General features: G+C 48.7%; 2 protein-coding genes across 2 annotated transcripts; one reads left to right on the forward strand and one right to left on the reverse strand.

The window, feature by feature from the left end:
• Positions 1–548: 548 nt before the first annotated feature.
• On the forward strand, positions 549–5,695 carry LOC103802301 (lactoperoxidase-like; the record flags this gene model as incomplete). Its single annotated transcript, XM_009074759.1, has 5 exons — positions 549–837; positions 2,730–2,900; positions 3,661–3,898; positions 4,320–4,537; positions 5,661–5,695. Coding segments are annotated over 5 exons (951 nt in total), but the record flags the coding sequence as incomplete, so codon positions are not given.
• A 2,170-nt stretch (positions 5,696–7,865) lies between these two features.
• Positions 7,866–13,005, reverse strand: LOC103802300 (1-acyl-sn-glycerol-3-phosphate acyltransferase alpha-like). Its single transcript, XM_009074758.1, has 6 exons — positions 12,821–13,005; positions 11,573–11,706; positions 10,883–11,058; positions 10,540–10,635; positions 9,981–10,053; positions 7,866–8,014 (listed from the first exon to the last, which is right to left on the reverse strand). Exons 1-6 carry the CDS (start codon positions 13,003–13,005, stop codon positions 7,866–7,868), a joined length of 813 nt encoding a protein of 270 aa, XP_009073006.1.
• Positions 13,006–13,853: the final 848 nt, after the last annotated feature.

Raw genomic sequence — 13,853 nt, forward strand, 5'->3', positions numbered from 1 at the left:
GCACTGCCAAGTCCCTTTCTAATCAGTGGAGTTATTTGTAGGAGCTGGAAATTGTGGCTAAGGACTGTCCATCACAGGTATCCAGAGCTTTTTTATCCATTATTTTACTGAAGAGCATTTCTGCAGACAGGATCTTGGAAGTCCTGGTGGACAACAAGGGATTTCTCACCACTGTGAGGGTGCTGAGGCACTGGCACATGTTGCCCAGAGAAGCTGTGGCTGCTCCATCCCTGGAAGTGTTCCAGGCCAGTTTGGATGGGGCTTGGAGCAACCTGGTCTAGTGGAAGGTGTCCCTGCCCATGGCAGGGGGTGGGATGGGATGAACTTTAAGATCCTTCCAACCCAAACCATAATTTATCAATTATTTATTATATTTATTACATCAATTACTTAATATATTGAAAAATTTTGCCTTTTAAAATAATTTTACTATATTATTCCAAACTCATTCCATGACTACAGCTCTTTTCTTGAAAATCTTACTGAATTCTGTTACACAAAGCCCATGTTCATGCTCTGCCTTGACTTTGATGCCATTTCTGCTGCAGATGCTGTCAACTTGTTCTGCTTTTGTGCTTTTCCAGATCATAACCTACAGAGATTACCTCCCACTCCTGCTTGCTGGGGAGAGTAGCAAGTGGATCCCTTCGTACAGGGGGTACAATGAGAGGGTGAATCCAACAGCCTCCAACGTGTTCTCCTTGGCTTTTCGCTTCGGTCACACCTCAGTGCAGCCCTTTGTGTCCCGTCTGAATGACAGTTTCCAGCCTTTGGGGTCCTTCTCCCACGTCCCTCTTCATCTGACCTTTTGTGCTACATGGAGGATTATAATGGAAGGTAAGAATGTGGGGCAGGCAGCCCTGGGCTGGTCCTGAGGCTCAGGTGGAGATCAGCTGCTCAGACACATGGAATCACAGAATCATTGGGGTTAGAAAAGGCCTCCAAGATAATCTAGTTCAACCTGTGACCCATGTCTACCTTGGCAACTCAACCAGAGCACTGAGTGCCACGTCCAGTTGTTTCCTGAACACTTCCAGGGATGGTGACTCCACCACCTCCCTGGGCAGCCCCTTCCAATGCCTGACAGCCCTTTCCAAGGAGAATTTCTGCTGATGTCCAACCTGAACCTCCCCTGGCACAGCTTGAGGCTGCTTCCTCTTATCCTGACAGTATTATGTGAACAGTTGGACCTGATGATCATAGAGGCCTTTTCCAGCATTAATGATCCTGTGATTCTATGATGATTCTCTGACAACCTCATGGGTTTTAACACAGAGAACCACACACAGAATCACACCCTGGGCAGCCCCTTCCAAAGGGCCTAGACTCTAAAAAAAAAAGGGCTTTAGCTATATTGGCCTCACAGGAATTACAGTGCCATCCAGCCTGGAATGTTGTCATGACATGTCTAACCAAGGGGCTGTGGGCAAACTGCTGGTGGGAGCAGGACAGACCTGCAGAATTGTCTGCAAACAGCCTAACACTGATCCTGCAGTGTCCCCAGGTGAAGGAGCTCAGCCAAAAATGACACGCAGTTATATTCCAACCACAGAACCTTAACCCCTGCAGAAGCAGCCACGTTGGAGCAGGATCTTCCATCACAACATACCACTCTGTAGCTTTCTTCAAACATTTTTGCAGTGTTGTCCTCCTCAGGTCATTGCATGATAATTGAACCTCTTCAAACACTTTTGCAGTGTTGTCTTCCTCAGGTCATTGCATGATAATTGAACTCACATTCTGAACATGTCAGTGAATATAGAACACACCAAACCTCCTCCTCAGGTTGCCACACATCTCCCAGCTCATGAGACCCAATAGCATGAGTGCTACACATCCATTCAGATGTTGCAACTGCTCCTGTTGCTCCAGGGGGCATGAAACTCCTGGTGCCAAATGCCAGGCCATCAAAATTTAGGTCAATCAAAGCTGTTATATCACTAGGAGGCATTGCCAGAGGGTGATGCATCCAGTTTAACTGAGCTAAGCAAACCTCATTGCTTCCTAGTGGTGTCCATGGCTCTGAGTGGCTCTAAATGGAGTTGTGGAGTCCCACTAGCTGAGATGTCCTGACATGAGTCTTGCCAAGGAAAACAAATGTCTCTTCCAAAATGTGTTGTTTAACTAATCATGGAAAACACATGTGGCCTATTTCCCTGTGTTTGACTCAGAGTGATTCAAGGGCTCTTGAGACAATATAAAACCACAGACAATCAGATAAGAGTTGATTCTATCCTTGCATTGAATGTTTTGAGAACTGTCTGTCAATTAATAGTGAATTATAAAAAAAAATCCATTTCAAAATCTAAGCCTTGGACAGATCCATGCGGATCAGGACATGTTGGGACTGATGAGCCAAGGAAAAGTTCTGCAAACAGGGACTTGGAGGTCCTGGTGGACAACAGAGAATTTATCACCGCTGTGAGGGTGGTGAGGCACTGGCACAGGTTGCTCAAAGAAGCTGTGGCTGCTCCCTCCCTGGAAGTGTTCCAGGCCAGGTTGGATGGGGCTTGGAGCAACCTGGGCTAGTGGAATGTGTCCTTGCCCATGGCAGGGGGTGGGACTGGATAAGCTTTAAGATCCTCCCAACCCAAACTATTCTCTGATTCTATATGCACATGTTGAAATGGAAATATGGAGCTGGGAGAACCTCACCCGGGTGCATGAAAGAGACCTTCAAAGCTGCAACTTGGCACCAAAAGTCTCTCCTTGATTTGCAATGGCTGCAGGTGGCATCGACCCACTGGTCCGGGGGATGCTGGTGGATCATGCAAAGCTGATGAAACAGAATCAAATGCTCGTCGATGAGCTCCAGAACCACCTGTTTGAGCAGACAGAGGTGATGGGTCTGGACCTAGCAGCTATGAACATGCAAAGGGGAAGAGATCATGGCCTTGCAGGTAAGGAGACACAAGTCCATATGTCCTAGGGGCAATAGTTTCTTTTCTTCTACTGTTTATAGTAGTTCCATGAATGCATTTTTTTCGTACTAATGGGGAGAAACAGAACCTTGACTTGAGTGTGAAGAATGGATAGACAGACAAGCTCAGGGAATAAAAGGACTCTGCATCTTTGCACAAGGGATTTAAGAGAAGGACTAAAGATTTTGAAATCAAAATGATAGTTGGGATAATGTAATGAAGAGAGGGAGTGGCATATTGCAAATAGAACACATGGGGTACAGACATAAGTGCCCAAGTTCAGCTTTCACAAGGGCTTAGACACTTGTGCTTTGTTCTTTGCCTACCAAAGCTTCATTTGTGTCTCCAGACAACCCAAAGCTCTGAGCAGCAGTAAATTGCACCCACAGGTATGGCTACCCTAGGTGCTGCAGAAGACCTGGTGCTCTTGGATGAAGCATAACCAAATGTTGCTCTTTTCTAGGGCTTTAAGCCCAGAAATTTTACCTTCCCAAGCTGCAAGGACTGAGTGATTCACCAGCAGCACTAGAGAGCTCTAGCCAACAGGATGAACAGGCAAAGACAACCCAAATTGTTAGTTTAGTGCATGCAAAAGGACCTTCAAAAACATGACACTTGTGACTGCCAATAGCATCTTCCAGATCCTTTAATGCCATGAGAAGAAGCACATATTGCTCATGATCCAAGTACTGCTCCTAGACAAATGGTGGTGGGTCAACTCCTGCTCCTGTTCTTGCAGGTTACAATGCCTGGAGAGGCTTCTGTGGGCTCTCCCAGCCTCAAACCCTAGAAGAATACGCTGAGGTTCTTGGCAATTCGAAACTGGCCAAGAAGTTCATGGATGTGTATGGGACACCAGATAACATCGACCTCTGGATTGGGGCCATTGCAGAGCCCTTAATTCCTGGGACCAGAGTTGGACCTCTCCTGGCCTGCATCATTGGCACCCAGTTCAGGAACCTGCGGGATGGAGACAGGTAGGAAGTTCTGAGTGCCAACATTCCCTGGGAAATTTATTGGGGGGGTAAATGTTGCCATTTCGTGCCACACACTAATTCAACCCATCTCCAACACCCCCGTGAGGCTCAGGCCTTGAGTTTAGCCCAGTTGCCAAAGGACTCTTTTTTTGCAGCCCCTGCCTCCAGATCCATGTGGTTGAGGAGCACCAGCTGCAGGCCATGGGTGATCTGCAGTGGTCTGTGACATTTGCTCCCAGAGGCACAAAAGGCTCTTCCTAGCAGCCTGGTGAATCCTCTTTCCAAAAGACACCTCTTTCCAAAGGGTTGTGCCAGTTGCCTGGGGAATCAAGGTGGAACTGAGCAGAGACTCACCTTGGTCAGGTTCTCCTCTTGGCAGTTAACCAAAGACTATAAACACCTCCTGAAAATCTCATTGCAGATTCTGGTGGGAGAACCCAGGAGTTTTCACTCCACAGCAGTTGGAAGCACTGAGAAGAATCACAGTGTCCAGGGTGTTCTGTGACAACACTCGTATCAGAAAGGTACCCAAGGACGTGTTCAAGATCAACAATTACCCTGAGGACTTTGTGGACTGTGAAGAGATCGATGCAATTGACCTCTCACCCTGGAAAGATGAACCTTGGAGTGGCACAAAAGGTACCAGTGCTCTGAGGTCTGACAAAAACAGTAAATGCATTACAAGGTCACCTCCATGCCTAAAGAAATAGTTACCACAGTGACTCTGCCCCCAAAGAGATGATGATCATCCATTCAGAGGTGCTGTTAGCTGTATCTCCATGCAATCCATGCCCTTCATCATCCCTATTATCCTGTTCAACAGATGGGGAATCCCTGAAAATCCAGGCTGTTCTGGCCTTTGGAATGTGTCCTTCTCTAAGTACCTTATTCCAGGACAACCCTAGTCAATTGGAATTAGCCAACCTGCTCCAAATTCTTTGCTGCTCTAAGTCCTTGCTCTCCCCTTGCCTTCCCTAAAGCAGTTTAAGGTCTCTCAGGAGTAGTTTTGACACTGACACCAGTAGTTCAACACATATAGGCAGAGATTGTGATGTGCCACAGTAAAACAGTGTCTTCATATGAGTTATGAACACTCACTGTGTCCTACATATGCACTTTGGCGTGAGGTCTCCATAGATGTGGGAGGACAGAGACTTGCAGGATGGTCTGGATTAGATATTTTGCCTTCTGGCAACACATTTATGGGTGTTGTCAATACCTGGGGATCACCTACTCTGTCCTCCTGCATGGCACAGAGCATCTCCATGCAGTTCCTTGTTGAGTCTGATTAACTACTGAAGACACTGTTGTGTCAGGCAGACACTTGGACTTGATGGAAAGGCTAAATGATGGTGATTTCACCCCATTTTTAGGACTGACACCAACTCACCTTCTCCCTAAACAATAGACTTTCTCATTTCTCTTCTTATCATAGTCTTATGGTCACTAAAATATGCTGAGCTGCTTCCTGGAGCTCTTTCATGCCCAGGCTGGGAGGGAGCTGAAGGGAACCCAGAGAGAGTGAAATTCCAAGGTGTTAAGAGCAGCTGTTAAAGGTTTAACCTTTTCAAGTGCCAAGAAATTACCCCCAAGACACTGATCCTAAAAGATCTGATGTCACCAGAGGTACCTGTTGACCTGGCTGGAAGCTCTGTGGTGTCTCAGAGATGCAAGGATACAGCAATGACAAAAATGTGGGGACAAATAATGTGGCCAGGAAGGATTTTCAGCTTCTCAGTAGCTTTTTCTGCTTCATTGACAGGTTCTGCTGATGAGGCCAGTGGTGAAAACCCCTAACCCACCTCAGTGGCACTGAGCTGCTCTTGGGAAGCTGCTGCCTGGCCATCAGGCTCTGCTGGCTGCTGTTAACTGAACCTCAGCATGTGGTTTCCCAGGGGAAGCTCAAGACTAAGTCAACTATTTCCTGTAATGTGATTTTTTTATATCATTTATTTCTAAAAACCTCCAGTAATGCAAGTCTCCAGCTGGAAGGGCAATGACATTTTGGGTTCTGTTGCCTTAAAAAAGAGGATTTATGACTCTCTAAAAGTGTAGTTAAGCCAAATGTTTTACTTCCCACCCTGACAGGGTGTCAGACCTGGAGGTTGGTGTACTTACATTTCAGAATCAAACTCCTCATCCTTTGTACCTGCTCAGAAATCAACATATTTATGTGACCTTTACCAACACTTTCCTTATCTCCTTGTTCTGCACAAGAGCCAAAGCTGTTTAGGCTGTTTCTACTCAGCAGTGAGATTTCAGTCTCTGAAGACACTGGAGCATGGCAGCTGCATCCTGAGGCCTAGGCACATCTGTGACTGTAAACCTCTGTGGTTTGGGTGTTCTGGGCAGGAATAAACACATCACATGCACTTGTCTATGTTTGGCATCAATTACAGGCTGGGGCAGAGTGACTGGAAAACTGCTCAATGGGAAAGGACCTAGTGGTGCTGGTCAACAGCAGCTGAACATGAGCTCAGATGTGCCCAGCTGGGCAAGAAGGCCAATGGCACTTGGCTTGGATCAGCAACAGTGTGGCCACAGGACCAGGGAAGTGATTGTCTCTCTGGACTTGGCACTGCTGAGGCACCTCAAGCCCTCAGGCAGCCCAAGGGCAGTTTTGGGTCCCTCATGACAAGACATTGAGCAGCTGAATTGTGTCCAGAGAAGGGAATGGAGCTGGGGAAGGGGCAGGAGCACATGGAGTGACTGAGAGAGCTGTTGGGGCTCAGCCTGGAGAAAAGGAGGTTCAAGGGAGGACCTTATCACTCTCTACAACTCCCTGAGAGGTAGTTAGAGCCTTCTGGTTGGGCTCATCTCCCAGGGAACAAGGGACAGGATGAGAGGAAACAGCCTCACGCTGTGCCAGGGGAGGTTTAGGTTGGACATCAGGAAGAATTTCTTCACAGAAAGGGCTGTCAGGTTTTGGAATGTGCTGTCCAGGGAGGTGGTGGAGTCACCATCCCTGGGAGTGTTCAAGAAATGACTGGACATGACACTTAGTTCTCTGGTTTGGTTGTCAAGGCGTTGTTCAGTCAAAGATTGGGCTTGGAGGTCTTTTCCAACCTCAATGATTCTGTGATTCTGTGATTCTGTGTGTTAGAATCATTAAGGCTGGAAAAGGCCTTTAAGATCAAGGCCAGCTGTTAAGATAAATAGTAGGTCCACTACTAACCATATCCCCAAGTGCCACATCTACATGTTAACTGAACACTTTCAGGGATGGTGATTCCATCAGGGCATGATGATTCCATCAGGGCATGGCATGGATATTCCTGCTCTTTACCTCTGGTTTCTGAGTCTTCAGGCATGTTCCTCTTGCACTTTCAGGATCTGCCCAACCACTGAAAGCAAACCCTAGCTTTGCTTGGAAGGAAGGCTAAGAAACACAAAGGAACCACCAAGCCCTGCAGACACATGTAAGGGCTTTAATTCCCCTCTCCCAAAGCTGCCTTGGCTTCTGCCCTTGTGGCAGAGATACCTCCCAAATCCTCCCCATGGACAGAGGTAGGAAATGCTGCCTTCTTGTGAGTGTGCTTCTGGGGTGATGTGGCAGCCTCTAAACCCCAAGGCAGCCACTTCTTCAGGCAGAATAGTCTCAGGCTTGGGATAAATGCCTCTGCCTTGTTGGCTTTGAGTAGGAAAAGGTGATGATAAGCAGAGACGATCACAGGAGAGGTCCAGCTCTGCCTGGGTCCAGCAGCAGAGATGTTCTCAGCGTGATGATTACACAGCAAGGTCCACCTGCCCATCATGTGTCTGTCCATGCTGGTGGCACAGTTCTCTAGAAGGAACCTGCCAACACTTTCACCACCTCCACGTAGAAGCTTCTCTTCCTTGATGGATGTTTTACTTGTCTCTGGTACGGCAGGGATAAAATCCATGGGCGTCTCTGCTGCCAGACCTTCCTGTGCTTGCCATTCATGCCCTCCCCCTCAGCTGTGGCACACAGAGCTGGGAGTTGGGATCACTGATGGGAAGCTCCATTCGTCATTCCTGAGATTCCTTGGTAGGTGGTCACCATGGAGTCACGGACCTGCTCGGTGAGCTTGGCAACATCGTCCGGGCCCAGACCCAGGGTCTGCACTTCTGGCAGGACCTGGATGATGAGTTTGCCTGGAAAAGGGAGACAGGAGGTGAGAGAGAGGGAGGAAAATATGTGGGTGGTGTAGAAGAGCAAGAGAAGATGTAGCAAGGGGGTTGGTGCCTGCCAAGGAACAAGGCAGAAGCAAATGGAAATGCCCTTAGTCACACACCAGGAGCTCAACCATGTCCTAGATGCACACAGCAAAACCCAAACCAGGCTATTCCCATCCACAGGTGGGAGATAAATATGGAAACAGGTGAATCTCTCCACAAATCTAATGCAATGTTTCATATAAAATGAGTTTCCAAGAGTGGGAAGACCTCAGGGTCTAGACCACAGCAAAGGAAAGATGTCTAATACAACACATCCAAACTGGGTGTGCTCTGAGCTAACAAATTCAGCAGAGTTCCTCTCTCCAGAAACAGGGATGAGGGGAATTGTGTCCAGGATTCCGTAGTGTGTCAGATTCCTCTGGGGAAGCACCTAAGCAATGCACTGGTGCAAATGGGATGAATGTCCTGGGGAACTGTCATCACTCTCTTCTGCTCTGGCACCTTGTTCTAGCCAGCAGAGACAAGATCCTGCCTGCACAGACACCTGACCCTCCTGGGGATCTGGGGAGTGTCTGTGGGATTCTCTAAGGTACTTGCATGCCTTTACATGTGAGCTGGGAAAGGAGATCCAGGAGTTCTGGAAGCAGAGCCATGGGAGGGAGACAAAACTGAGGTGTATACAAGAGCTGTTTCACAGCGGTTTGGAGAAGAGCTTAGAGCTCAGCTAACTGTGGGATTAGAGGTCAGCTAACCATGAACCCCTGGGGTGAGTGAGATTGTTATAAAGACAAATGTACATGCAACAGCAAAAGGTCATTCCTAAGAAGCTCAGGGATTTTGTGGAATCTTTGTCCTTGGAGCTACTCCAAACTTGGCTGGACAAGGCACAAAGTAAACTCATCTGTCTGTAAACTCATTTGGCTTTGATTAAAACACAAGGTTCAGCTCCTTCAGAGATGCCTCCCCAGGGTATTATTCCCTGAGTTGCCAAATCATCTGAGCAGGGGGATGTGGTGGGGAAGGAGCAGGGTAGAGGAGTACCCGGGGAACAATTGCAGTGCCAAAAGGCTTTTGTGTGTGGGGAACAGAGAGAGTTCCTACTCATCTTTCACCCAGAAGGTGAAAGCTGAGCAGGAACTGCCAATGCAGTCTTTATCCTTTGCACTCCTCTCCCTTCCAGGAGTCTGTCTGCGAGGGAGTGACTACACCCAGACAGCAGTGGGAGGAGAAGGAATTTAAGGAGCAAATCCTCCCCTTAGGAGACAGCAGGGTTGGCCTGGGGAAGGCTGGGAAGAGGCAGAAGCCAATTTTGGGGTGGGTGGCAGCAAAAGGAGTGGAGGAACAAGATGGGTTACTTTTCCCTGCTGGAATTTGTAACATCTTTTGCTGCATTTTCCTTCTTAAGCCCCAGATTTGTGTCATTTCTCCCCCAGATAATGTTACCAGTGACCAGCAGAAATCTTCGGCACCATAAATGGCTGAAACTGGGAGAAGACACCCTCAGGGTGACTTGCTGACAGCTCCATGTTTGCTTTTGTTTCCCAACTCTCCAAGTACCTGCAAAGATCCCTCCCCATGGTGTTAATCCAGAGATCCCAGAGCAGGGCTCTGTTGGATCAGTATGGGGAGGGAACAGGCTAGAGGAATCCCTACTCATGGCCCTATCCATCCAAGGGCAGCATGGTGGGGCCAGAGGAAGGACCTGCCCCAGGATTCTCCTGTTCCTCTAGGTTCCCTCAGATGAGAATTGGACAAACCATGAGAAATCCAAGAGGAGAGGCAAAAATGATGCCTGAAATCTTCCATTCCCTCCCAAGAAGACAGAAACTGCTGTTGTCTAGCTTCCATCTCCACATCCCATGTGATGCCCACCCACCTCATAGCTCCAAGACCTGAGCTCATACCAATACCCAACTCATTCTTTGCCTCAAGTCATCCTCACCTGGTGTAAATCTCTTCTCCTTCTGGTGGTAGAAGCTGTAGTAGGAAGACAACACAACAGGAACAATGGGGACCTGGAGGGAGACAGCTCCAGTGAATATACACATCTCCCCACTCCTACCCACAAGTGCAACTGGTGTTTTCAGGTGAATCCTGCACCTCGCTGATAGTTATCCCAGTCAGCTTCACAGCAGACAGGCAGAAGGTTCCAAGGATCTTTAGATCATTTAACTGTCCTCACTGTTGGGTTTTGCATGTTCATCTCTGTATTTAGGCCAACAATCATTGATTGCCAAATCAGCATGTAGAGACCAGCTCAGCAGAAACTCCTCTGAGCAGGTCCAGGCCTTTTGTCAAGGTTCCCCCACTCTTTTCCCAAGCTGTCATGAAGCTTTTCCACTTGTCCCAGAAACAGTCCCTTCCCATGCCACCTGCAAACTCCTTTGAGCTCCTGGGTGCATGCTGGATCCAAAGGCAAGCCAGGGAGCAGGAGCTTGGTTTGCTGGTGGCCCATGGGGGGTAAATGAAACCCCAAAGGGCAGGAGGAAGGTTGGGCTTACCTGGGCTTTCACAGCCAGCTGGAAGGCTCCACGTTTGAAGGGCAGCATGGAGCCACCATGATTGCGAGTTCCTTCAGGGTAGACCAAGACACACACCTGCAGGAGGGAGAAGACATTGAGATGGAAGGACCTCCATGGACTACTCTAAGCCACAGCATAGGCATGTCACCCTGGGACTGATCTGTGTGCTCCTGACCATGCAGAGACATAGTCTTCCTCCACTTCATGGGCACACAACACACTGAACCCACCAGGGATGTTCTGCTCAGGCCCAGCCCAGAGGCAAAGGTCTCTTTCCACCCACACCAGGGCTGATGTTTTCCAGTGGCTCCTCCCCACTCACATTGTCCTTGTGCAGGGATTGTGCCACCTCTGACAATATGTTGATAGACTCTTCCCTCTTCTTTCTGTCAATGAAGACAACTCCTCCAAGCCAACAGGCCAAGCCAAAGGTGCCCATGTAGAGGATTTCCTTCTTTGCAATGATTACACAGCGACTGGGTAATACCTGCATCATCACTGGAAGGGGAGAACAAGGACAGGACAAGTTGTCATCTGCACTGAGGGTTCCTCTGGAGTCTGGGCTCCATCCCTCTGCTCTGGGAGATGCCATGCCTGCAGCTTCACATCTGGGAAGGAGCTTCTGGGGCTCACCAGAGCAGCCCCTCAGGTAGAGGAGGACTATTACTGGCACTGAGGGAGAGCAACTATGACATTGCTGTGGGCCACTGAGTTTTGTCCTCATTCCTTTGGAGAGGGTGAAGCTTATAAATACCTCTGATATCATGGAGCTCAGCCCTGGATCCAATATCCTGGAGATCAGCCCTGGCTCTAATACCCTGGAGAACAACTCTGTCTCCAAGACCCTGGAGATCAGCCCTGATTCCACTGCCCTGAAAAATAACCCTGATTCCAATACCCTGGAGATCAGCTTGATGCTGGCTGGAAAAGGACCATGTAGCAGTCACTCCTACCCCTCTGTACTTCCCTCCCCACCTCTGGGGGCAGGAGCAGGAGCAGGATCACCACATACCCAGAATGTCAAGGGAGGTCTGATGGTTCAGCACCATGACAAAAGGTTTCTTAGACCTCAGGTGCTCCTTGCCCTTCACCACTATCTGGATACCAAAGATGTATTTGATTGGCAGGATCATTGCACTCAAAATCCTGGAAAAGAGGAGCAGATATTAGCCAAAGACATGCTAAAATTGGGGTAAAGGGACCAGTTTGTCCAAACCAGGTCACCTCATGGACTGCTCCTGCAGCCTGTTGTGCACAGAGCCAGATCTGCCCCATGGCTTGGAGAAGAGCAGTTCTGCAGCTTAGCATTTCAATAGAGAAGACAAAGACCCCTAGCATGTTCCCTTCAAGCCATACTAGACCTGTGGCCCAGCAACTAGAGCTACAGAAGTTCCATGAATCAATATCCAAACTCACAACACAGGTTTGGACTCTGCTGAATGGGGAATTTAGGTTGCAATAAACCTGCACTGAATTCTAGCTGTGGAAAGAGAGGGATTTGCCTCTAGGATGCAATTCTGGGAGCCATTGTTGAAGAGAAATTGGTAAAATAAAGAAAACACCAAAAATCAGGCACCAAAGTGAACAACTGAAAAAATTCCTCAAAGCAAAATGCTGATGCTCAGTTAGGAGAGATGAATTCCCACCGGAGCACATGATAATGGAGTAGTAAATTCTCTCTAGGCAGCATTTTAGGTGGCTCCAAGCACCACTGGTGCTGGTCACACCTGTGCACACACCACACAACCTCCAGGTGAGTCTACAGCTTGTTGTGGAGAGAGGGGACAGGCTGAGACACTGCCAGGCCTGGGGCACTGGGCTGTGGTGGGGACAGCAGTGACAATGCAGTGCCAGCACTGCACTGTGGTGGTGTCTGTTGTGCCTGCTCAGGATAGAGTTGAGAAAGAGAAGATCACTTGCAGTGGCTTTCTCAACACAACTTAGAAAGGGAAAACCATGGGGAGGAGAAAATGCAGCTCCAAAGACCAGATAGAAGAGCTTAAATCTAGCCAGCAAGTTATTTCAACTGTACAGCACATTCAGGTGGTTGCCATTACCTAGTCTGGCAAATCTCAGTCACCTTTCATGTCCTTTCCTATGTTATATCAACTCAAACACAATCCTGACCCCACAGCCCTGTCACCTCCCCACACCAACACACAGCTAATTCCTCCCTGCCCCAGCACAGCTCCAAAGGAAAGCACTGGTTAGAGTGGTCTCTCCCAATGCTCAGAGCAGAAAGAAGCCACAGCCAACTTACTTGAGGTTCTCCACGTTCCTGCCACGAGGAAGACTGAGGACAATAGACACAATGCTGACAGTGAAGACCCACAACTTATAGAAGGTCATCTTGCAGAAGAATCTGAAGGCAGGTTTCACCTGGTAAAGGACTAGAAAAGCCAGGAACACACAAGTAAATGGGTAATGAAGAAGCAACAGCTCCATCCTTCCAGCACAGTCAACCAGAGAGTGTTGCCCAGAGCAGTGAGTGAGTCACGAGCACCTGATGATGTGAAACAGAGTTGAGACTCCCTCAAGCAGCTACATGTGGGTGGTGCAAGGCTGGAAGGAGGTTTGGGAGCAGTAATTCAGCAGGGCTGTGCAAAGCTGAAGTGGCTGGGGGAAGCTGGTTGAGCAAGGACACTATGGAGGAGTTGGGGCAGGAGGGGCAAATACAATGGCAAAGCTGCCTGTGACAGGGTGTGTGGCTAGGGGCTGGCACAGGCTTGGAGAGCCAACCAAGCAGAGGTTGGTTCAGAAGGGCTCTGGGAATAGAAACTCTGAGGACTTTTAATAAAATCTCTAATGTGAGCGAGTTTATGGGGATAGATTGAAAGAGGAAATTTAGGTTAGATCTTAGGAAGTTTTCCCTGTGGGGGTGGTGAGACACTGGCACAGGTTGCCCAGGGAGGCTGTGGCTGCCCCAACCCTGGCAGTGTTCACAGTCAGGTTGGAGGAAAGCCTTGATCAACCTGCTCTGGTGGAAGGTGCCCCTGCCCAGGGCAGGAGGTTGGGGCTGGATGATCTCTGAGCTCCATCCCAACTCCTTAACATACTATGAAACTATGATAAACTGGGATGTGTTGGACAGCACAGACCCTGCTCAGGGCAGATGTGGTTGCCCCATCCCTGGAAGTGTTCCAGGCCAGGTTGGATGAGGCTTGGAGCAACCTGGTCTAGTGGAAGGTGCCCCTGCCCATGGCAGGAGGTGGAACTGGATGATCTTTGAGGTCCTTTCCAATCCAAACCAGTCTGGGATTTTGTGATTCTATGGCCCCAGTGAGTATGGGAAA

The sequence above is a fragment of the Acanthisitta chloris genome, unplaced genomic scaffold (assembly GCF_000695815.1).
Source record: "Acanthisitta chloris isolate BGI_N310 unplaced genomic scaffold, ASM69581v1 scaffold4065, whole genome shotgun sequence".
Taxonomy (NCBI): domain Eukaryota; kingdom Metazoa; phylum Chordata; class Aves; order Passeriformes; family Acanthisittidae; genus Acanthisitta; species Acanthisitta chloris.

What these genes read in the sequence shown, in the direction of transcription:
- LOC103802300 (XM_009074758.1), bottom strand. Translation starts at nt 13,005, where the DNA reads ATGGAGCTGTTGCTTCTTCATTACCCATTTACTTGTGTGTTCCTGGCT. An exon ending in AGGAACGTGGAGAACCTCAA is followed by an intron (nt 11,707 to 12,820) that starts GTAAGTTGGCTG and finishes CCTCTTTTCCAG; the next exon opens with GATTTTGAGTGCAATGATCC. An exon ending in AGCTGGCTGTGAAAGCCCAG is followed by an intron (nt 10,054 to 10,539) that starts GTAAGCCCAACC and finishes GTCTCCCTCCAG; the next exon opens with GTCCCCATTGTTCCTGTTGT.